This window comes from Salmo trutta, chromosome 25 (genome assembly GCF_901001165.1).
Source record: "Salmo trutta chromosome 25, fSalTru1.1, whole genome shotgun sequence".
Classification (NCBI taxonomy): domain Eukaryota; kingdom Metazoa; phylum Chordata; class Actinopteri; order Salmoniformes; family Salmonidae; genus Salmo; species Salmo trutta.
Window position 1 is genome coordinate 31,998,883 of NC_042981.1, and position 25,489 is coordinate 32,024,371.

A 25,489-nucleotide genomic window follows, 5' to 3' on the forward strand; every position below is an offset into this window, starting at 1 on the left:
ACAGTTCCATTTTTGTTTCATCAGACCAGAGGACATTTCTACAAAAAGTGCGATCTTTGTCCCCATGTGCAGTTGCAAACCGTAGTCTGGCGTTTTTATGGCAGTTTTGGAGCAGTGGCTTCTTCCTCGCTGAGCGGCCTTTCAGGTTATGTCGATATAGGACTCGTTTTACTGTTGATATAGATACTTTTGTACCAGTTTCCTCCAGCATCTTCATAAGGTCCTTTGCTGTTGTTCTGGGATTGATTTGCACTTTTTGCACCAAAGTACATTCATCTCTAGGAGACAGAACGTGTCTCCTTCCTGAGCGGTATGACGGCTGCGTGGTCCCATGGTGTTTATACTTGCGTACTATTGTTTGTACAGATGAACGTGTTGCCTTCAGGCGTTTGGAAATTGCTCCCAAGGATGAACCAGACTTGTGGAGCTCTACAATTTGAGGTCTTGGCTGATTTCTTTTGATTTTCCCATGATGTCAAGCAAAGAGGCCTTGAAAGAGGCCTTGAAATACATCCACAAGTACGAGGTGTACTTGTGGATGTATTTCAAGGCCTCTTTCAAGGCCTCTTTCAAGGCCTCTTTGCTTGACATCATGGGAAAATCAATTAGCCTATCAGAAGCTTCTAAAGCCATGACATCACTCAAGAAATTTGTGGAGTGGTTGAAAAATGTGTTTTAATGACTCCAACCTAAGTGTATGTAAACTTCCAACTTCAACTGTATGTCATAAAGGACAAGGAAAGAAACTCCAGACTGGGAAAATCTGCAAGAAAAGAATTTATTCCTTGTAAACCTCAAAGAGCGAGAGCGCAGCCAAGGTCAGACCTGGGGTGAAACAGAGCAGACTGCGGGCGGGCATAGAAAACAAAAACGTTTTATACTTTCAACATCAGTTGAGCCAATGACATAGGTAGCACTGAGCAAAACGTTTTCCATATACAGTTGGTCATAACCACACACACAAAATCACCATTTCAGATGACTGCAAAACCACAGACTCAAGCTATTCCTCCCTGCAGAATATAACAATACCAAAAAGAGGTGTAAGGAAACAACTGTAGACGGTTCTTAACACCCATGGCCCAGGCAGTTGCCAATACTGTAACATTCACAAAACTAAAGTCCCTTACTTTCAACTACGTAAACAGTCTACTACAAACAGGTGAGCAGTTTTCCCGCCTGCTTGACATACTTCAGATATTTGTCAAACACGTCAGCCAATGTATTTGCAGTACATTCCTGGATAGCACATATTACTAGAAAACAAGCAATCCTTTCTTGGCACATGGGCTGAAGTTTGAGTATTCAGCAATAAAAGGAGCCCGATGAAGAATTTTCTATGCAAAATTCAGTGGAAATAAATGATGTCTCTTGGTTGGCATTTCCAGAGTCTTGTTTCTTGTACACATTGCACAAAATCCATCAACAGTTTTCCCTGTCAAACAGGTTTTTTTCAACAGTGCAATTTAAGTCAAATCAATAAAAAACATATGTAGGGACAATAGTTCAACCAACAGAACCAGAGTTTACAGCAGAGAGATGTGTTACAGTTGGATGCAGGGGAGAGGCCATGCTGGAAGCCTGGGACCTGTTTGCAGTAGACTTCGTAGTGGCTAACATTACCATATCAACGCACTGTAAAGGAGTAACATGACCATGCTAGAACAGACAAAATGGCCATATCGTCAGAACTGTTGAGCAAGTAGATGGGCTATCTGTTCTGAACCTAAGGTTAGGATCCAGGTTAGGGGTAAAATTTTATTTGTGGTTGGAAAGCCCTGTACTTCAGTCCTTTCTGGCATTGCCAGATACTGACTCCCACCACTGAGGCCCTGTCTCAGGCACTGTGATCATGACAATTTGTGAGAGACTATTCTGGGTTTAAAGAGAAGGCATATTATACATGAACTTCGCAATACTATCTTTGCTTAACACTCTTTTCGACAGGATCGTGGAAAGTTGGGGGCTTTGAGGGAAATAAATGTAATTTTGCAGTTGATACTCAACATTTAGGGGTTGTTGTGGATAATTTACTTTGACATCTCTTGTTATTGAAAGAAATAACGTCTTGGTACAGCTCTGTTCTCATCTCAAAGTGATTTTTCGAACTTTTTGTGAAACAAGTGAAAAAGGAGAGACCACACAATCCACTTTCTAACATAAAAAAAACAATACCACAAAACCCAAGAACAGCCAATGGAAGTTTCAATTTGGTCTCTGATATTCACAACTGAAAAATAATAATTGACAAAACAGGGCTAGAGTCCATGCCAATGTTGCTCTACCTTCCTCTGGGCATACTGATGGTACCTTCTTACCTTAAAAATAAACTGATATCTGTGCTTAGCGATCAGAATTTATTACATAGAAATAAGGGTGAGCACTCCTGCTACCAGAGATCCACATCCCAGCTCTAAAAGAAATGAAATCGACACCGGAATTACCCAATCCCAAGGCCAGAGACCAAGTAACTGGTAGCAGGTGGAGTAGATGGGGAGGGGGGGGACTGAAACGCCCTAGATAAGATACACGCCCAATTCTGTGAGATTTCACTAGACATTTACAAGAAGAAAAATAACTGGGAATTCCTAGTCGACATGATGTCTCAGACCTTTTTTTGTTTTAACTACAACAAATACAGTCACAATACAACATCCTTCAGACCCCCCCCCCCCCCCGCCCCCCCCAAAAAAAGTTCTCAGCTGCAAACGTGACAAGCAGATCTGGAGGTGGGCTCTAAAAAAACTAAACAGAAGAGGATGGAAGGAGCGTTCACTTTTTGAGGGGCTGGTAGACAGAGGCGTTGGGGTCCAGGCCAGAGGGACTGGTGTCCATGAACTTGGAGGAGTAGTGGGGGGCCACAGGAGTCATGTTGCTGCTGTCAGCTGTGTAGGAGATGCTGGGCATGACAGCCATCACCTCAGCTATCTTCTGCTTTAGGTCCTTGATCTCCTGGTCCTTCTGCAGGATCTGACCTAAGAGACAGACACACCCAGGAAGAAACTTTCAGATTAGACATTCATAATGTCATGCAATCTATTCTACATCAATCACATTCAGTAGGAGATAGGTGGGACTGAGGCAGTATTGCAAAGGTGCTGGACCCAGGCTGAACACTGACCTTGTGCAATCTCCAGCTGTCTCTTAGCATCGCCCAGTGCTGAGAACAGGTCCAGTTTGATGCGGGTCTCTGCAGACAGGCTGTTCTCCAGGTGCTGGGTCTTATCCTGCATGGCCGACAGCGCTGACATCAGCACTTCTGTGTCCTTCTCATTCTCTTTATACTTGTGGAGCTCCTAAGAGAGGGAGGGAACATCAGTACAAGTGGCATTGTCTGTGTGCCAGTGTACAGCAGGTGTGCATGAGTCAACATTTTGCGTTACTTTAACCAAAACTGTTGTTGACGTCAAAAGGCCGCCAACAAAACATACCCGAGTCTTAACTAAACAGTGAGCCTCACCTGCACTTTCATCTCCAGCTCTCTGATCTGGTCTTCTTTGAGCTTGATATCCATGGTCAGCTTCTTACACTCAGTCTCCAGTTCCGTGATCCGCCTCCTCAGCGTATCTGTGCACTCCCCCCTGTGGAGCAGACAGAGAGCGGGATCGCACCTATACTAACAGCAGGGAATAGCTTGAAACTGGCTAACAACAACTGAAAGCAGATTATTTATTTATGGGGAACTCTGGAGCCTTTTACCTGGATGCTGCTGCTAGTGCGACGGCTCTAGCTGTGGTGGCCTCTTCCAGCTTTTTGCGTTTCTTCTCGTCTGAAAGCTGTTTCTCTGCATTGGTGCGGGCCTCCTGCTCAACCTTCAGCCTCTTCTCCAGTTGGCCCACGGCCTGTTTGTCCTTCTGCTTGGCCTGGACAGCGTTATGGAGCCTGCACACACACATCAGCCACAGACCATGTGAGCCAGCGGGACTCCATCCCACCCCAGAAGTGACTTTTTGTAGCAGCTTAGGAGGTTAGGATAATAAAAGGTTAGGAAAAGGGTTAGCTAAAATTATAGAATTGTCCCCGACGCGACTCGAAAATATCTAGCTACAACCAAGCCTGCCCTGAGAACAGTCTTGGTTTCCACTAATGCGATTCTGCACCTAAGACACCCAGGAATCCCATTTGGTCAATAATGACTTAATTGGACAATTAAAGCAGCCAGATGCCTAAGTGCTTCCTCTGCTCCAGTCTGGACTGCTGTGATTTGAAGCCTGCCAGACTGAAGCTTTCACAAGCATGCACTGAGACGAGCAGTAGACTGGGTCCTCATCCGTAACCTTCACTATTATTTATGATTTAAGAAAATCCATCCTGTCAGTCCTCCCCCACTCCTGAATGTCTTAACACAGAGTTGTCACTACATTTCAAACTAGCTCTTCCTGACCCTGGACAAAGTCATTTTGACGAGGGCATTCCAAGCTAAACCCAGTGTTTTTAGCCTCTTGAGCTTACATGGGAAAAAAGCTGTATGATAACCCTTAAAACCTTTGGTCCCAGCTAGTTTTTCCTGACTACGTGACCTGACAAGGAAATGCTCCTGGTCCTAGTCCCAGCAGGTGATCAGATCCAGTCATGTATGACCTTTGACCTGTGCCACTCACTTGTTCTGCAGCAGCTCGTTCTCTTGTCGCAGCTGGCCCAGCTCAGAGCGGATAGAGCGCTCAGCGCTGCTCAGGGAGCCGATCTGACTGCGCAAGTCCTGCTCCACCTGTCTGCTGGCCTGCAGGTCCGCCTTCAGCTTCTTCACATCCTGCTCCAGCCTGCAGGGTTGGAAGGTGGAAGGAAATAAATGGAGAAAGAAGGGATGATGAGGAAGAGAGAAGCGGAGGGGAAAGGGAAGAGAGGAGTTAGACAATTTTATGGAGAAACACTAAGAAAATAAGATGTACTTTATTAGTCCATATGAGATGGACATTTCTCTTCTGCTTTCCCCTCCCAACCCCTCTGACACACACACAAAAGTATGGCCTTACTGAAGAGCTCAGTGACTTTCAACGTGGAACCGTCATAGGATGCCACCTTTCGAACAAGTGACTTCGTCAAATTTCTGCCCTGCTAGAGCTGGGATTCAAACTGGCAACCCTCCAATTGCTGACCCGCTTCCCTCACCTCGACGCTACTGCCACCCGAGACATGTTTCTGCATAGTGCATATAGTAGCTTGGTATCATCCACTGTTCCTTTATTTCTCCAGTCTTTGGTAAAGGTTTACCTTGGTTTCATCTGCTCATAATACTTTGTTTCAGTAGCGCAATCTTTGTACCTCTTAGCTAATTTCTAACCTGTCTTATGTTCTGCTGCTGCTGAATGGTTTGCATTTGGCTGTGACTGTTATTCTGCTGTCAAAGCCTCCTGCTGATGGTAGATTGTGCCTGTTGGCCATTTCACTGACAGATGTTTTAGGGCTCCGGTCATTTGTCAGTCGTTTTCCTTGGCCAATCACATCGTTGCCGAATGATTGTCACCGGTGGTTTCTCTTTTTCATGTTCCAAATTCTTGTTTTAACTGTAACCGTTTTCTTTACTACGCTTCTTGCTTTAAGTTCTTGCTTTCAGCTTCAAAATGGCTTGCTTTTCTTTAACCTACAGCTCTTTGGTCAGTTTACTTTTGCCTTTGGAGTCAGAAGTTTTTTAAGCAAAGGCTAAAAAGACTAGACATCCACAGATTTGTTATCATTATGAGTGTACAATCAATGCAAAAAGCAACAACTGACCAATAACAAACATCTGCTAGCCAAGTGTCTATTCAGCCATATTTGTAAACAACAAAAACACAGTGTACCAATAACGTAAGCCAGGGAATCCACTAGTCAGAGACTGTGGCAAATGCAGGGTACATTTGAACACCATGACAACTTGCCACACCAAATTTGACTTTCTTCTCACATTCTATACCCAGCTGAACAACTACAGACAAACAGGATGACACAGCCATCTTAAACTCAAGGTTCTCCTTTTCAGCCAGCATCATTTTGTGGCAAACCGATTTTAACAGTCCAAGTTTCTCACACCCCAGCCCACACAGTGGAAACAGCTCTATTTAGCACCTATCTATCTGGAGCCTGCACTGCAGCAGGGTTAGTTTGAGGTGTCAGGGACTGGCTCCACACTCACATGACATCTGATAAGGGGAAGCATCCCATGCAGCCATCATGTATCAGCAAGTCACTAATACTTTGAGAATATGAGAACTGTGACATCCAGGTGTGACATTCAACATGCTTTGGCTAGGCGAAACAAACGAGTGTGCTCGCATACTCCCTTAAAGTCCTTCACTTGAAAAACAAGAAAGAAAATGGCAATAGTACAATAGTATTTTTCAAGTGAAAACATTTGCATGAAAACGAATGAATTAGTCTCTCATTGAACACTTAATTGAAGAATCCCTACTGTTGACCAATCACCGACGAAGGGGCATAGAATTTGGCTACCAACTTTAGATTGCCTTGATAAAAAAATGGCATGTGGACGAACAACCGAAGAAACCCTTGCCGAAGACCAAAACGTCACAAAATGTCATAATATATGCATGAACTGTTCCGGCTGGGAAGCATGTGGACGCCTTAATGAGTGAGTGTGTGTGAGTAGCCTCAAGCAAGCACAGCTGTTTGTGTATGGATGATGTGTTCTCTCTACTGTACTAATGCTGTAGGCTTCTCTAATGGGTGCGTGTTAAACTCGCTTAACCAGGTGCGTGTGCTGTACATATAATGTGCTCTTATCATAAGAGCACCTTCAGCCTGCTCAACCAGATGCATACAGTACGTGCATCTGCATATAAGTGCTCTTACCGTACGAGCGCCTCAGGCTTGCTCAGCTGATTGTTGGGGATGCAGTTGTCTGTTGGGTCCCTGTGGGAGCCCGCTGCTGGACCCTTCCCCACTGCACACTTCTGCTTCTTCCCAGAGGACGAGGAGGAAGGGGCGGACAAGGGGACGCTGCCGTTGGTGGCGCTGTGTCCGCGGGGCGAGGAGTTAATTGCGGTGTTGCCACTAGTGTTCTTGTAGTTTTTCGAGGAGGAGGACGAGGAGGAGGAGGAGGAGGAAGAGGAGTTCTCCTCCTTCAGCAGCAGGTTCTCTGTGCTGCCCACCAGTTCGGTGGTCAGTCTCTTGTTGTTCATATGGTTCTCCATGTACTCCATCTCCTGGAGTTTAGAGTCTACCGATGACGGCAGGATGCTATTGTGTTGCTTTTTGGCCTCGCGGCCCTCTTTCCCTTTTTCTCTGTACTCCAGCTCCGGTAGCGGTGCTGGCGTCTTTTTACCGACAAGTGCTCCATTCTGTGAGACTGGGACGGAGTCCACCTCAGATATCCCTTTAGCTGCTGCAGCTGAATGGAGGATGAAAGTCAGAAAGGAGAGAGATTAAATACAGTTGAAGTCAGAAGTTTACATACACCTTAGCCAAATATACTGCTCAAAAAAATAAAGGGAACACTTAAACAACACATCCTAGATCTGAATGAAAGAAATAATCTTATTAAATACTTTTTTCTTTACGTAGTTGAATGTGCTGACAACAAAATCACACAAAAAGAATCAATGGAAATCCAATTTATCAACCCATGGAGGTCTGGATTTGGAGTCACACTCAAAATTAAAGTGGAAAACCACACTACGGGCTGATCCAACTTTGATATAATGTCCTTAAAACAAGTCAAAATGAGGCTCAGTAGTGTGTGTGGCCTCCACGTGCCTGTATGACCTCCCTACAACGCCTGGGCATGCTCCTGATGAGGTGGCGGATGGTCTCCTGAGGGATCTCCTCCCAGACCTGGACTAAAGCATCCGCCAACTCCTGGACAGTCTGTGGTGCAACGTGGCGTTGGTGGATGGAGCGAGACATGATGTCCCAGATGTGCTCAATTGGATTCAGGTCTGGGGAACGGGCGGGCCAGTCCATAGCATCAATGCCTTCCTCTTGCAGGAACTGCTGACACACTCCAGCCACATGAGGTCTAGCATTGTCTTGCATTAGGAGGAACCCAGGGCCAACCGCACCAGCATATGGTCTCACAAGGGGTCTGAGGATCTCATCTCGGTACCTAATGGCAGTCAGGATACCTCTGGCGAGCACATGGAGGGCTGTGCGGCCCCCCAAAGAAATGCCACCCCACACCATGACTGACCCACCGCCAAACCGGTCATGCTGGAGGATGTTGCAGGCAGCAGAACGTTCTCCACGGCGTCTCCAGACTCTGTCTCGTCTGTCACATGTGCTCAGTGTGAACCTGCTTTCATCTGTGAAGAGCACAGGGCGCCAGTGGTGAATTTGCCAATCTTGGTGTTCTCTGGCAAATGCCAAACGTCCTGCACAGTGTTGGGCTGTAAGCACAACCCCCACCTGTGGACGTCGGGCCCTCATACCACCCTCATGGAGTCTGTTTCTGACCGTTTGAGCAGACACAAGCACATTTGTGGCCTGCTGGAGGTCATTTTGCAGGGCTCTGGCAGTGCTTCTCCTGCTCCTCCTTGCACAAAGGCGGAGGTAGCGGTCCTGCTGCTGGGTTGTTGCCCTCCTACGGCCTCCTCCACGTCTCCTGATGTACTGGCCTGTCTCCTGGTAGCGCCTCCATGCTCTGGACACTACGCTGACAGACACAGCAAACCTTCTTGCCACAGCTCGCATTGATGTGCCATCCTGGATGAGCTGCACTACCTGAGCCACTTGTGTGGGTTGTAGACTCCGTCTCATGCTACCACTAGAGTGACAGCACCGCCAGCATTCAAAAGTGACCAAAACATCAGCCAGGAAGCATAGGAACTGAGAAGTGGTCTGTGGTCCCCACCTGCAGAACCACTCCTTAATTGGGGGGTGTCTTGCTAATTGCCTATAACTTCCACCTGTTGTCTATTCCATTTGCACAACAGCTTGTGAAATTTATTGTCAATCAGTGTTGCTTCCTAAGTGGACAGTTTGATTTCACAGAAGTGTGATTGACTTGGAGTTACATTGTGTTGTTTAAGTGTTCCCTTTATTTTTTTGAGCAGTGTACATTTAAACTCAGTTTTTCACAATTCCTGACATTTAATCCAAGTAAAAATTCCCTGTCTTAGGTCAGTTAGGATCACCACTTTATTGTAAGAATGTGAGATGTCAGAATAATAGTAGAGAGAAATTATTATTTCAGCTTTTATTTCTTTCATCACATTCCCAGTGGGTCAGAAGTTTACATACTCAATTAGTATTTGGTAGCATTGCCTCTAAATTGTTTAACTTGGGTCAACGTTTTGGGTTGCCTTCCACAAGCTTCCCACAATAAGTTGGCTGAATTTTGGCCCATTCCTCCTGACAGAGCTGGTGTAACCGAGTCAGGTTTGTAGGCCTCTTTGCTCACACATGCTTTTTCAGTTCTGCCCACACATTTTCTACAGGATTGAGGTCAGGGCTTTGTGATGGCCACTCCAAATCCTTGACTTTGTTGTCCTTAAGCCATTTTGCCACAACTTTGGAAGTATGCTTGGTGTCATTGTCCATTTGGAAGACACATTTGCAAACAAGCTTTAACTTCCTGACTGATGTCTTGAGATTTTGCTTCAATATATCCACATCATTTTCCTCCCTCATGACACCATCTATTTTGTGAAGTTCACCTGTCCCTCCTGCAGCAAAGCACCCCCACAACATGATGCTGCCACCCCCGTGCTTCACGGTTGGGATGGTGTTCTTCGGCTTGCAAGCATCCCCCTTTTTCCTCCAAACATAATGATGGTCATTATGGCCAAACAGTTGTATTTTTGTTTCATCAGACCAGAGGACATTTCTCCAAAAAGTACGATCCTTGTACCCATGTGCAGTTGCAAACCGCAGTCTGGCTTTTTTATGGCGGTTTTGGAGCAATGGCTTCTTCCTTGCAGAGCGGCCTTTCAGGTTATGTCGATATAGGACTCGTTTTACTGTGGATACAGATACTTTTGTACCCGTTTCCTCCAGCATCTTCACAAGGTCCTTCGCTGTTGTTCTGGGATTGATTTGCACTTTTCACACCAAAGTATGTTCATCTCTAGGAGACAGAACGCATCTCCTTCCTGAGCGGTATGACGGCTGCGTGGTCCCATGGTGTTTATACTTGCGTACTATTGTTTGTACAGATGAACCTGGTACCTTCAGGCATTTGGAAATTGCTCCCAAGGATGAACTAGACTTGTGGAGGTCTACCATTTTTTTCTGAGGTCTTGGCAGATTTCTTTTGATTTTCCCATGATGTCAAGCAAAGAGGCACTGAGTTTGAAGGTAGGCCTTGAAATACATCCACAGGTACACCTCCAATTGACTCAAATGATGTCAATTAGCCTATCAGAAGCTTCTGAAGCCATGACATCATTTTCTGGAATTTTCCAAGCTGTTTAAAGGCACAGTCAACTTAGCGTATATAAGCTTCTGACCCACTGGAATTGTGATACAGTGAATTATAAGTGAAATAATCAGTCTGTAAACAATTGTTGGAAAAATTACTTGTGTCATGCACAAAGTAGATGGCCTAACCGACTTGCCAAAAATATAGTTTGTTAACAAGAAATTTGTGGAGTGGTTGAAAAACGAGTTTAATGACTCCAACCTAAGTGTATGTAAACTTCCGACTTCAACTGTACATATTTATTAGGAATCGGACAATCACTTGGATCCTCACTTGAACCACATCCTTTTCTAATGGTATCTGGAGCATCTGTTGCAAGGCTCGCGTGCATCTCACCTTCCTCCGCTTCCCTCTCTTGTCTCTGTAGCATCTGTTGCTCTGGGGGCAGGGCCTGTTGCAGGAGCTGCATGTAGAACTCATTCTCCTTCTGCACCTCCTTCTGCTTTCTTAAGCGCATTTTATAGCTGACGTAGCTCTTGAAGCCAAAGCCCAGCGTCACCACCGGGTAGCCAATGCTACAGAGAGATCGATCGAGAACAAAGTTCAGACAACCCATCCTGCCTGATGTATCCAAGACAAACTGGTTAACAAGTTGAGACAAGCATAGGTACTATGAAAGAAAAGCCTTGAGATGAACATCACTGCCGTATATAAAGCTAAAGGAATTACAGGTCCTAATATCCGGCATTACTACATAGCATGTATTATGCGCTGTTATCTAAATCCACTTAGAGGTCTTTAAGAGTACTTAGATTATAAATGGTGTGAATGACCTTACAGATCTGGGGCAGAAATATTGCCTAAACCCCATCTTAGAAGATCAGATTTTTCATAATTCTACACACTGAATGAAACCAGCATGTAATCTTGTTCTCTTTTTGGAGAGTGGAGTCTGAGCTTGGGGGATATCCAGCAGTCATTACTTGTACATTATGCCTAACAAGCAGAAATATTGTTGTTTTCTGAGACTCAATGGGGCAGAACAATCCCATCCCCTGTTTGGCCTGTGGGTCTAAGAAGGATTCTTCCTCACATATAGCCTACACTCACACCTGCCTCCAGAGCTTAGACAAAAACTTGACTTAAAAGGAAAATTCCACCAATCTGGCCCAGATTTCTGTATTTTGAAAGCTACATATCTTTAAAACTTAATTGCTGACATGCAAAACATGTTGGGACTATATCAACAATGGACTAATGAAACAAGTACAAAAATATTGTTTTTGGGTGGAGATTTCCTTTAACAACTTACCAATGTGCAGCAAATGGGCGACACAAGTCGACATGGAAGTTCTTCAGGTCTTTGAATCTGATGGCTGCCTCTATGTACACAAATAGTATCCAAAGAGACACTGTGGGGAGACAGACCCCTCTCTCTGTAAAAGCAAACAAAAGGTGTGAGAACAGAAAATAGACTACTGGTCATGATAACCACACAACTACATGCATCAAGATACAGTGCCTTCAGAATGTATTCACATCCCTTGACTTTTTCCTATTTTTTGTTGCATTACAGCCAGAATTGAAAATGGATTCAATTCAGATTTTTTTGTCACTGGCCTACACACACACACACACACACACACACACAAATACCCCATCATGTCAAAGTGGAATAAGGTTTTATACATTTTTACAAATTAATACAAAATGAAAAGCCTTGAGTCAATAAGTATTCAACCCCTTTGTTATGGGAAGCCTAAATAAGTTCAGAAGTTAAGCAATTTTTTACAAGTCACATAAGTTGCATGGACTAACTGTTTGCAATAATAGTGTTTTTCATGATTGTTGAACCTCATCTCTGCTGCTCTGTACCCCACACATACAGATAATTGTAAGGTCCCTCAGTCAGGCAGTGAATTTCAAACACAAAGACCAGGGAGGTTTTCCCAATGCTTAGCAAATTAGGGCACCTATTGGTGCAGACATTGAATATCCCTTTGAGCATGGTGAAGTTATTAACACTTTGGATGCTGTATCGATACACACGTTCACTACAAAGACACAGCTGTTCTTTCTAACTCAGTTGCCGGAGAGACGGGAAACCGCTCAGGAATTTCACCATGAGGACAATGGTGACTTTAAAACAGAGTTTAATGGCTGTGATAGGAGAAAACTGTGGATGGATGAACATTGTAGTTACTCCACAATACTAACTAATTGACAGAGTGATTGTTAAGGACTGGGGAGGTTTTCAGGATTAAAAAAGAAAAAGAAACAATGAGCGAAGCACAGGCAAAATCCCACATGGTTCAATCTGCTTTCCACCAAACACTGGGAGATGAATTCACCTTTCAGCAGGACAATAACCTAAAACACAAGGCCAAATCTACACTGAAGTTGCTTACCAAGAAGACAGTCAATGTTCCTGAATGGTTGAGTTAAAGTTTTGACCTAAATCTGCTTGAAAATCTATTGCCAGACCTGATAATGGTTGTCTATTAATGATTAATAACCAATTTGACAGAGCTTGAAGAATTTGGCAGATTTGGCAAATGTAGCACAATCCAGTTGTGGAAAGCGCTTCGAGACTTACCCAGAAAGACTCAAAGCTAAAATTGCTGCCAAAGGTGATTCTAACATGTATTGACTCAGGGGGTTGAATACTAATCTAATCAAGATACAGCTATTAGCGTTTTATTTAGCATCCATTCTTTTTTTTACAAATGTTAGAATTTCTTCCACTTTGACAGAGTATTTTGTGTAGATCATTGACAAAAAAAAGAAAATTACATCAATTTTAATCCCACTTTGTAACACAACAAAATGTGGGAAAAGTCAAGGGGTGTGAATACTTTCTGAAGGCACGGTACATGGTCATGATAACCATATGTCCACATGAAAAATATCCATGCAGACCTACTTCCTCCAAACATGAAACAAGGTTTTACATTGCGGTCAGCAAAGCAGCCTCCCACAAGAACACAAACATCACAACAGCAACAGGGTAGATCAGCTTTTGAGTGACAAGTACAAATTGAGACACAGACACACAAAAGAACAGCTTTTCAGTGAGGCATACAAAAAAACAAAGAGCTCTCCAGAGCTAACATGACTCAATGTGTGATTGTTGGCTGAGACAGCAAGTCAGCCCCCTTTACCATGTCTGATCCCTCATAGTACATCCCTTTACCATGTCTGATCCCACATAGTACATTCAAACAACACACTGGCTTTATGGAAAAGTCCCGGGCCAACTATAATTACATCAGCAGCAGAACAAACAGAATCAGTGGATAGAGAATAGATAGCCCCTGTCCATTGTCTCCTGGGCAGAAATAATCATAGGCACATTCACCAACACAGGGTAGGGAATAATGAATGTGTATTAAAGATGCACTATGCAGAAATCGCGCCACCATTTCCTGGCTGTAAAAATTGTAATAGTTCACCTAATTTCAATTGATGTGACAAAAAGGCAAGTATAGTGTAGAGAATCATTGTACCATCTAAACCGCTGTGAAATATATTTTAAATAACCAAAAATATTGTATTTTCAACTGTTTGAAGCTGGTGTACAAAACGTAAAGTAAAAAAGACAAAAAAAACTCAACTTAAAAACGCGAAGCATTGAAATGGCACACAAAGAACAGACTTGCAGCTTCTTAGCCCTGCGTTCAATAAGAATGACATGCATAACACACATTTCTATGTGAATTTGGTGGGTCGCCCAAAAAGTTACATATTGCAGCTTTAATACTCCAATGACAAAATCATTTATTATTTCTCAATTATGCTTTAAGATGAAAATGTCAAATATGTCATTAATCCTTCCTCCAAATGACCCTTCTATGGATAACATTTTGTGGAAAAACCCAAATCATGGTATTTTTTTCGTTCTAGTTTCTTGAAGATTCACCCTCCTGTGAAACTCCTGTCACCAGTCCCATTTCTTTACAGCTAGGCTTAAATAGTGCAATACAGGGATCATACCAAAAGAGGTTGGTGGCACCTTAATTGGGGAGGACGGGCTCGTGGTAATGGCTGGAGCGGAATGGTATCAAATATCAATCAAATCAAATGCCATTCAATTTAATCCGTTCCTCAGCAGCCTCCGCTGGATCATAACCACACACTAATTCACTAAGGTATTTTCCTTGTTAAAAGGCAGGTGAATAGGAGGAGAGCTTACCTGTATGCCACACGTACTGCACCCACACGTAGGTACTGGCAGCAAAGAACAGCCATTGCACGGGGATGAAGAGCAGGCATATGATGTCGGAGGTAAACGCCACACACACAAAGAACACTGAAAACGCCTGGAAGAGTAGAGACACGAGTGGGGTTAGTAGGAGCTCTGCAAAAAGGCAGAAAAACACATTGCTAGAAACAACCAAAGAGATGTGGGTCACATATTGTCCACATCACAATTTTTCATTGTGTGATGATTAAATTGGCAATTAAATGCAAAAACATATCTGCAAAAGACATCAAAGCCCAATCAATGACTTAGTAGAGTCACCTCTAGCGAATTGGAGGGGAATAACATTATGTAAATATTTTGAAAACATAGCCGCACTAGTGCAGGACTCAGATCTTGTTCTGCAGATGCTCCATAGACCTGCTCTCCTCGTCTATACCACAGATCGGTCAGGCCAGGACACAGCCAGACAAACTCACCAGCCCCTGGTATCTGAAGGAGTCATACACACTTCTGATGAACAGCCAGAAGGGCCACAGGTACTCAAACCTGAACTCGAGCACAAAGTCTGCCAGTAGCACCAGTGCCCACACCACCAGGAACTTCAGGTACAGGAAGGTACTGGAGAAGAAAGAAATGTATGAGTTTTAACATGTCCAATGCCACAACCAGCCACAGACTGTTCTCTATGCTACTGTCAGGCAACCAATACCAGAGCATCAGGACTTGGACCAACAGGCTCAGAGACAGCATCCATCTCCAAGCAATTAAGACTTAGCTAATCAATAGCAACTCAGACTGTATGGACTATTTGCATTGACTCTACCTGCACTGGCTATATGCACTCAAACGTCAACACACACACACTACTTTTTTTTGTACTCTTAGTATTATGCATCCTGATGCCTAGTCACTTTACATCTGCCTACATGTACACATCTACCTCTATTACCACATATCCCTTCACATTTATATGATAATGGTACTCCTTGTATATACAGTATAGCTTCATTCTTGTGTCCTTTATAGGCCAGACCCCATTTAGTCAACTGGTCGATTGTTTGGTCGACCAAGAATTCTTTAGGTCGAGCAGTATCCCACCCCAACAAAATCAATTGTCCATGGTGTACAAGACACCTGTCTAATTAAAGACGGTCTGAGTGGACTAATCCATTGTGGAGGCCGTGGGGTTGGCACAGTCCATCGCTCACTTAAAATTAGGGAAGATTTGGGCCAAATTCGAGTTGGCTCAAATGGAATTCTCAAATTCGAGCTGGGTCAAGGGAAACCCGGGCCAGCGCAGCCCAGTTTCACAACTGGTGCCAGCTCAATTAGAATTCGGGGTGGTGAAGCAGTTACTATGCAACCACCAAGCTGACCATTGCTGGATGCTAACAACGTTAGCTAGCTTGTCTGGGCTTATTACTGTTGGCTAACAAATGGACAAGCAGTACTGCATTAGTCAGACATGACACAAATTACCACCATAGCTGGATCCTTCGTTCATTTTTGTACTACACAATAAAAACTTTTATGGGAAGTCAGCCCTCGAATGCTAGCTATCTACCGTTAGCTAGCAAATCAGAGTTGAAACAAGCTAGCTAGCTAACGTGAGCCAGCAGGAATGTCAGCTGGCCAGTCATATTGAAAGCTAGATCGTATCAAACTTGTTGCCTGGTTTGCTTGGTCGGCTCGCTAATAGCTAATGCCATGGTAAGCAAGGTAGGAATTAAGCTAGCCTGTTATGCTAGCAGTGATGCTAACTGTTTAGCTAGCTAACGTCAGCAAGCTAAATACATGGCTCTGAGTCTGGCTGGCACTGGCAGGACTATGAGGCGAAATAAATTCAACATCTTGCTAGCTAGCAACATTGGCGAAGCCAGCTGCAGTCACATATTGGCTGCCTAGCATGATTTCTCATTTCTGGGGGCAGTGGAAATTCAATTTGAGCAAGCCCACCAAGGCCATCCCATAACAAGATTCAACAACAGACAAACTGAACAAGTTCAACAGACATGTGACTAACAGAAATTGAATAATGTGTTCCTGAACAGGGGGGGGGGGGCGAAATCAAAAGTAACAGTCAATGCAGCTGGTGGCCACACCAGATACTAAGTACTGCAGTGCATCTCCTCCTCATAGACAGCACCAGATTTGTAAGGTCTTTCTGTGAGATGTTACCCCACTCTTCCATCAAGGCACCTGCAAGTTCCCAGACATTTCTGGGGGATATGGCTCTAGCCCTCACCCTCCGATCCAACAGGTCCCAGACGTGCTCAATGGGATAGAGATCCGGGCTCTTCGCTGGCCATGGCAGAACACTGACATTCCTGGCTTGCAGGAAATCATGCACAGAACGAGCAGTATGGCTGGTGGCATTGTCATGCTGGAGGGTGACGTCAGGATGAGCCTGCAGGAAGGGTACCACATGAGGGAGGAGGATGTCTTCCCTGTAACGCACAGCGCTGAGATTGCCTGCAATGACAACAAGCTCAGTCCAATGATGCTGTGACAAACCGCCTCAGACCATGACGGACCCTCCACCTCCAAATCGATCCCGCTCCAGAGTTACAGGCCTCGGTGTAACGCTCATTCCTTAGACAATAAACGCGAATCCAACCATCACCCCTGGTGAGACAAAACCGCGACTCGTCAGTGAAGAGCACTTTTTGCTAGTCCTGTATGGTCCAGCGATGGTGGGTTTGTGCCCATAGGCGACGTTGTTGACGGTGATGTCTGGTGAGGACCTGCCTTACAACAGGCCTGCAAGCCCTCAGTCCAGCCTCTCTCAGCCTATTGCGGACAGTCTGAGCACTGATGGAGGGATTGTGCATTCTTGGTGTAGCTCAGGCAGTTGTTGTTGCCATCCTGTACCTGTCCCGCAGGTGTGATGTTCGGATGTACCGATCCTGTGCAGGTGCTGTTACACGTGGTCTGCCACCGCGAGGACGATCAGCTGTCCGTCCTGTCTCCCTGTAGCTCTGTCTTAGGCGGCTCACAATACGGACATTGCAATTTATTGACCTAGCCACATCTGCAGTCCTCATGCCTCCTTGCAGCATGCCTAAGGCACGTTCACGCAGATGAGCAGGGACCCTGGGCATCTTTCTTTTGGTGTTTTTCAGAGTCAGTAGAAAGGCCTCTTTAGTGTCCTAAGCTTTCATAACTGTGACCTTAATTGCCTACCGTCTGTAAGCTGTTAGTGTCTTAACGACCATTCCACAGGCGCATGTTCATTAATTGTTTATGGTTCATTGAACAAGCATGGGAAACAGTGTTTAAACCCTTTACAATGAAGATCTGTGAAGTTATTTGGATTTTTACGAATTATCTTTGAAAGAGTGTCCTGAAAAAGAAACGTTTCTTTTTTTGCTGAGTTTATAACGAATGCGCTTTCTCCCGCATTGGATAGTGATCGCTGTCCGCGGTTCTGAAACATTGTGCTGTTGAATTGCCGCCTTTTTCCTAAACCATGTTGCTATGTGCATAAAAGCCATGTTACCCAGCATATTGGTGTTGAGAACAATTCGGAGGCAGCAGTGGAGTTACGAGATGAGAAAACAGCCCTTGCCTTCAATGTCTGAGAAAAGTGATGAGAGAGGAAACCAACTTAATTAGGTCTATAATCAACAGCCTAACTGTTAAATGTGCCTGGCTTTATAAAATCAACCATATATACAGTTGAAGTCAGAAGTTGACATACACCTTAGCCAAATACATTTAAACTGTTATTCACAATTCCTGACATTTAATCCCAGTAAAAATTCCCTGTCTTAGGTCAGTTAGGATCACCACTTTATTTTAAGAATGTGAAATGTCAGAATAATATTAGAAAGAATTACTTATTTCAGATTTGATTTCTTTCATCACATTCCCAGTGGGTCAGAAGTTTACATACACTCAATTAGTATTTGGTAGCATTGCCTTTAAATTGTTTAACTTGGGTCAAATGTTTTGGGTAGCCTTCAATAAGCTTCCCACAATAAGTCGGCTGAATTTTGGCCCATTCCTCCTGACAGAGCTGGTGTAACTGAGTCAGGTTTGTAGGCCTCTTTGCTCACACACACTTTTTCAGTTCTGCCCACACATTTTCTACAGGATTGAGGTCAGAGCTTTGTGATGGCCACTACCAATACCTTGACTTTGTTGTCCTTAAGCTGTTTAGGATAGGGGGCAGTATTTTCACTGCCGGATAAAAAAACTATAAAAAAAACCAAATCGCTCCCCTTTCACCCCAGCTGTCAAACTAACCCTGGTTCAGATGACCATCCTACCCATGCTAGATTATGGAGACATCATTTATAGATCAGCAGGTAAGGATGCTCACGAGCGGCTAGATGTTCTTTACCATTCGGCCATCAGATTTGCCACCAATGCTCCTTATAGGACACATCACTGCACTCTATACTCCTCTGTAAACTGGTCATCTCTGTATATCTGTCACAAGACCCACTGGTTGATGCTTATTTATAAAACCCTCTTAGGCCTCACTCCCCCCTATCTGAGATATCTACTGCAGCCCTCATCTTCCACATACAACACCAGTTCTGCCAGTCACATTCTGTTAAAGGTCCCCAAAACACACACATCCCTGGGTCACTCCTCTTTTCAGTTTGCTGCAGCTAGCGACTGGAACGAGCTGCAACAAACACTCAAACTGGACAGTTTTATCTCCATCTCTTCATTCAAAGACTCAAATCATGGACACTCTTACTGACAGTTGTGGCTGCTTTGTGTGATGTATTGTTGTCTCTACCTTCTTGCCATTTGTGCTGTTGTCTGTGCCCAATAATGTTTGCACCATGTTGTTGTTATGTTGGGTTGCTACCATGCTGTGTTGTCATGTGTTACTGCCTTGCTATGTTGTTGTCTTAGGTCTCTCTTTATGTAGTGTTGTGTCTCTTGATGTGATGTGTGTTTTGTCCTATATTTATATTGTATTTTTTTAATCCCATGCCCCTGACCCGCAGGAGGCCTTTTGGTAGGCCATCATTGTAAATAAGAATGTGTTCTTAACTGACTTGCCTAGTTAAATAAAAAGGTTAAATCAAATAAAAACTGATCGGGCAGGAGAAGCTGGTCCTCTCCTGAATGGCTCTCGCTGTAGGATTGTGTGAATACACCGTTTTGAGGTCAAATGGTTTGGCTTACAGCAGAGTCGGGGAGCTCGGACCTAGGCGGAGAAGAAGATCAGAGTCTACCCAGACCTGAGTGCCAAACTGCTAAGGCGAGGGCCACCTACAATGAGGTGAGATCCCAACTACGCAAGCCAAATTTGAGATGCGGTTTCATTTGCCCGGAAAAACAAAAATCTTGACCTTCAAGAACAGCATACATGTTCAACACTTTTGAGAATCACATCAAACCCAAAACATAAGGGGACGAGTCAACAGATATAACCCTATTATGACTGGCTTAATATTCAGGTATGCTATCCATCCACAATCACCCAGCCTAGTCTATGGCTATGATGCTGCCCTCAGCATAAGACAATGGGTGTTTCTCAAAATGCATACCACAGTGCCCCGAGCATGCAAATTGGAGCCAAGGAGGGTCGGAGTAGGAGTCCAAATCAAAGTATGCGAAACGGAGCATGGAGGGCACTTCTCAAATGCGTACTCCGTTTGGACATATTTTAAAGCATGCATTGACGCACATTGTAATATTGTTCTACTATACATTTGGTATTGTAGATATGTAGTAGTGTAATGTTATATTATGTACTGTTTTATATTATGTGTGATGTAAGTGCCTTGATGGGTTTGGACCCCAGGAAGAGTAGCTGCTGCCTTGGCAGCTCCTTAATAAATACAAATACCAATTTTTCACAATAACGCCTTGCTATCTGGAGGGCGGCTTTTTGTGGGATTCGTACCCCTGCCAATATCATGGGTGTGAGAACCTTCCAAGATTTGAAAGACATTAGCAGGCAACTCCCCCTTTCTATATTTACAACTTAAGTCAGCTATGCAAGCTTATGGAGTCCCATGAAATACCCAACTACCAAACCACCCAATGATGGGATTTATAAATAAATTATCTGGGCTCCCGAAAGAACTGATCTTTATAATATATAAACAACTTTTGGAAAGCACATATTCTGAGCTAGCCATTAAAAAAGTATGGTCCACAGATCTAAGTGAATCTGAACAACCCCTTAATTGGAACAGAATATGGAAAAATATCATCTTGGCATCCCGTAATCTGAACCATCCTTTTATATATTAAAAAATGTCAAGACTGTATTTAACACCAAGGAAACATTTTACAATGAAATTGGGCCCCAACTCCCAACTGTTCACCGTGTCCCCTAAATTAGGTAGGAACATTCTTTCATAGGACGTGGGAGTGCAGTGCAGTTAATTCATTCTGGGACAATTCATTCAGAAGTGCATGAATGTAAATATTACATTCTTTGCATCTACTATGTGTTAGTTAACGATGATAGCTCTTTGAAATCGCTCTATTAAATCAGAGACGATTACTGCTGGCAGGCAGCACTGCCGCAAAAATGATGTTGGCTCTTAGATGGCAATCACCTCACTCACTCCCACTGTGCCAGTGGATACAGTTACTATAAGAAGTTACAACATAATTATCAACAGTGAGAATGAATGGTGCTAGTCAAGGAACAAATACACTTCACTCTGTAAAGACAAATTTCAGCTAAAGTTGGGCATTAGTTAAGATTATTATTTAGAGTTACAGAGCTTAATGGCTATGATAGGAGAAAACTGAGGAGCGAGAAAGAGACTTCAGAAAGTATTCACACCACTTGACATTTTGTTGTTACAGCCAGAATTTAAAATGGATTAAATTGAGATTTATCACTGGTCTACACACAATACCCCATACTGTCAAAGCGGAATTGTGTTTTTCAAAATGTATACAAATGAATTAAAAATGAAAAGCTGAAATGTCTTGAGTCAATAAGTACTCAACACCTTTGTTATGGTAAGCCTAAATAATTTGGGAGTAAAAATGTGCTTAAAAGTCACATAAAATGCATGGAGTCACTGTGTGCAATAACAGTGTAAGGCAGGGCTGCCCAACCCTCTTCCTGAAGATCTACCATCCTGTGGGTTTTCAGTCCAACCCTAATTTAACACACCTGAATCTACTAATTAGCTGCTCAACAAGACCTTAACTAGCTGAATCAGATATGCTAAATTAGGGTTGGACTGAAAACCTACAGGACAGTAGATCTCCAGGAAGAGGGTTGGGCAGCCCTGGTGTAAGGTCTCTCAGTCGAGCAGTACATTTCAAACAAACACAGATTCAACCACAAAGACCAGGGAGGTTTTCCAATGCCTCACAAAGGGCACCTATTGGTAGATGGGTCAAAAAAATTAAAAAGCAGACATTGAATATCCCTTTGAGCATGGTCAAGTTATTAATTACAATTTGGATGGTGTAGCAATACACCCATTCACTACAAAGATACAGGCGTCCTTCATAACTCAGTTGCCAGAGAGGTAGGAAACCACTCAGGGATTTCACAATGAGGCCGATGGTGACTTTAAAACAGTTACAGAGTTGAATGGCTGTGATAGAAAACTGAGGTTGGATTACCATTGTAGTTATTCCACAATTAAGGATGTTAACATTTGACCGGTCATGCTTATCGGTCTATAGGTTAATTTGTATAATTTTGTGTAATTAAATTGGCATATGTGTATTTTCGTTAGTCGTCATGCATCTTATTTATTATAAGCACACAGCACACAGAGCATTCCAGTGCATAGGCTTTAGCCTGCCGACCATTGACTTTCAGCACATCACCCACCACTTTGCAATGTGAGCTTGAGGCAATATAAATTGTTTGAAACCTGAATGTTTTCCTTCACTTCAAATAATGAGGCATGTCTTACCTTGCTTCAAAGTAGCCTTGTGAAAATCCTGCCATAGAAACTTGGAGGGAATTATTTTATGAAGACTTCCTCATGCCATTAACCAGCATTTCTCTCCTGTTCTATTGGTTTTCATATCAACTTTCTTTCGCTGTCCAGATACCAAAGGCACAATCCTAGTCATATTACCAACCCAACCCATCATAGAGGGGAATCTAATAGCGAAAACTAAGTTTCTAAGTGAGATTTTCATCTCTGTCACATATGGAACCACTTGCATTCGGTGCGCTGTTCAGAAAGGTGTTTTCTGCTAACTGCATTTTGGCACATTTTTGAAAAGAATGTTTTATTAACTACTAAATTACAAAGTTGGACGTTCAATAATAGGCTATAGCCTTTTGACTGTAAGACAATAGGCTTGCTATTGTTGCATGTTTCCATTTAGCTCTTAATGAAAAATGTACAGTCCTTGTATGCATGCATAGTATCAGAGAGGAAGGGGCAAAGCGAGAGGTTTCACTCTCGCCAAAATCTGTCCAAAAATAAGCCCATTGCATTTTTAGGGGCTTATTTTGAGCCTAAGCTTATTGCCTGCCTTCCCACCTTGGGATGACTCCCATTGCAGGGCAGAAACATAAGCATCTCATAATTATATACAGATCTCTGATAGTAACTTTTTATCAGTTAATGAGGGTAATTTAGCAGGCAGCAAAATGTACCGAAATGTGCATCCCTATCCAGAATACTAACCTAATTGACAGACTGAAAATAAGGAAGCATTTACAGAATAAAAATACTCCAAAACATGCATCAAGGCACTAAAGTAATATTGCAAAAAATGTGGTAAAGCAACTAACTTTTTGTCCTGAATACAAAGTGTTGTTTGTGGCAAATCCAATACAACACATTACTGGAGTACCACTCTCCATATTTTCTGAAAACCTGGTTAATCTTAGAAAACCATCTTAGAAAACCACCAGACACCGATACATTCACTATTCAGCAGGACAATAACCTAAGGCCAAATCTACACTGTAGTTGCTTACCAAGAAGACAGTGAATGTTTCTGAGTGGCCGAGTTACAGTTTTGACTTAAATCTACTTGAAGATCTATGGCAAGACCTGAAAATGGTTGTCTAGCAAAGATCAACAGCCAATTTGATAGAGCTTGAAAAATGTTTAAAATAATAAATGGGCAAATGTTACACAATCCAGGTGTGGAAATCTCTCAGAGACTTACCCAGAAAGCTATAATCACTGCCAAAGGTGCTTCTACAAAGTATAGACTCAGGGGTGTGAATACTTATGTAAAATTAGCTATTTTTTGCATTTTATTTTCAATAAATTTGCTAACATTTCTACAAACAAGTTTTCACTTTGTCATTATGGGGTATTGTGTGTAGAAGGATGAGAAAAAAATATATTTAATCAATTTTGAATTCAGGCTGTAACAACAAAATGTGGAATAAGTCTAGGGGTATGAATACTTTCTGAAGGCACCGTTTGTTTGTGAGATAGATAGATAGATAGATATCTATATCTCACAAACACAAAGATTTGTACAAAACATTAGGAATACCTTCCTAATTTTGAGTTGCACCCCTTTTGCCCATCAGAACAGACTTAATTCGTTAGAGCATGGTCTCGACAAGGTGTCAACAGCGTTCCACAGGGATGCTGGCCCATATTGACTTCAATGCTTCCCACAGTTATGTTAAGTTGGTTGGATGTCCTTTGAGTGGTGGACCATTCTTGATACACACGGGAAACTGTAGAGCGTGAAAAACCCAGCAGCGTTGCAGTTCTTGACACATTCAAACCAGTGCGCCTGGCACCTACTACCATACTCTGTTCAAAGGCACTTCAATATTTTGTCTTGCCCATCTGGTTGGCACACATACACAATCCATGTCTCAATGATCTCAAGGCTTAAAAAAATAATTCTTTACCCTGCCTCTTTTACTCTAATATAATCATATGGATGTTTTTTCTTTGTGAGTGGCAGACCACTGGTGAATATGAATTGATTATATAAATTTGTATATTATACCTGTAACCCCCATGGGAAAAAAATACAAAATAAATAAACATGTGGTCACAAACAAAGGAAAGCATAATTTTGTAATTTGGGTGAATTATCCCTTTAATGCACATCGACATTTTTGCTGTCTGAATTACAATGAGTGTTATCTGAATGACAGGGCACAATGCAGGCCAGGTTTGTTTGACCAACTGAGTTGGCAGATAATCTGCAAAAGGGGTGGTTAACTGCTGCTAACTGTTCCATAAGTACCCAGCCAAGCTAAGAGGCTAAATAACGCTGCTGCCTCCAGTTGTAGTTAGTTAAAGTTACCTAGCTAACTGACTACTTCAGACCGCAATATGGGATAAATATCGTTATTTGAGATGCCTAATTGAAGCAGGTGTGTCAAAGCCAGCCCCATGCTATGGCTTGGGGCCTATCCCTGGCTAATAACCACCTAACGACGTTACACCAAAGAAAATGTATACCATTCCATTTAGCTAGCTAGCTATGCCGTTATGCTATTCTATCCACAACATAGCTAGCTAGCTAACAACTTCTTACCTAGCGGATTTACTTGAATGTGAGTGTCAGTGTGACATTTTACATTAGGAGAGACACAGTAGCTATCGTAAGCTAGCTAGATACTAGTTGACAACCCAACCCTGCAATTAAGGAGTCTTAGAAGCAAGTACCCTTAAAGCAGTGAGAACCCATCACTAGTAGCCTTCATATACCTGCCGTATATACCCTCAGTGATTCGGTTCCGTTTTAACGGCCGCCGGAGTTTGCTGCAGTCCGCATTGCGCCGCTTCATCCTCCTCCCCTTCGCGTTGGCTTTTGAATTCCTACTGTAATCTTATCCAGTTTTCTTGCGTGAGCGGACAATGATAATAAATTAAGTCCCTGTGAAATATAACACTGTTATTATTTTTTCTACTGGAAACAAAGAAATAAATAAAATACTATTCAAGAACCTCCTCTTTTCTCAAAGCGCATGCTAGCGCTATAATTTACGTCTGTCAGGTTGTGAGACAGTCGCTTTATCCAATCACTTTATTTGCTAAAACCTTTCATTTTTTGATTGATGCGAAGATGAGCCATTTATATTGCTCGTGTCC

General features: G+C 43.0%; 1 protein-coding gene across 1 annotated transcript; it reads right to left on the reverse strand.

The window, feature by feature from the left end:
- Positions 1 to 759: 759 nt before the first annotated feature.
- Positions 760 to 25,399, reverse strand: maco1b (macoilin 1b). The gene is made up of 11 exons (XM_029713719.1): positions 25,106 to 25,399; positions 14,975 to 15,116; positions 14,487 to 14,613; positions 11,607 to 11,730; positions 10,691 to 10,869; positions 6,790 to 7,327; positions 4,602 to 4,760; positions 3,700 to 3,882; positions 3,461 to 3,581; positions 3,122 to 3,296; positions 760 to 2,975 (listed from the first exon to the last, which is right to left on the reverse strand). The coding sequence occupies exons 1-11, from the start codon at positions 25,183 to 25,185 to the stop codon at positions 2,773 to 2,775; spliced, it is 2,031 nt and encodes a 676-aa protein (XP_029569579.1). The 5' UTR covers positions 25,186 to 25,399; the 3' UTR covers positions 760 to 2,772.
- Positions 25,400 to 25,489: the final 90 nt, after the last annotated feature.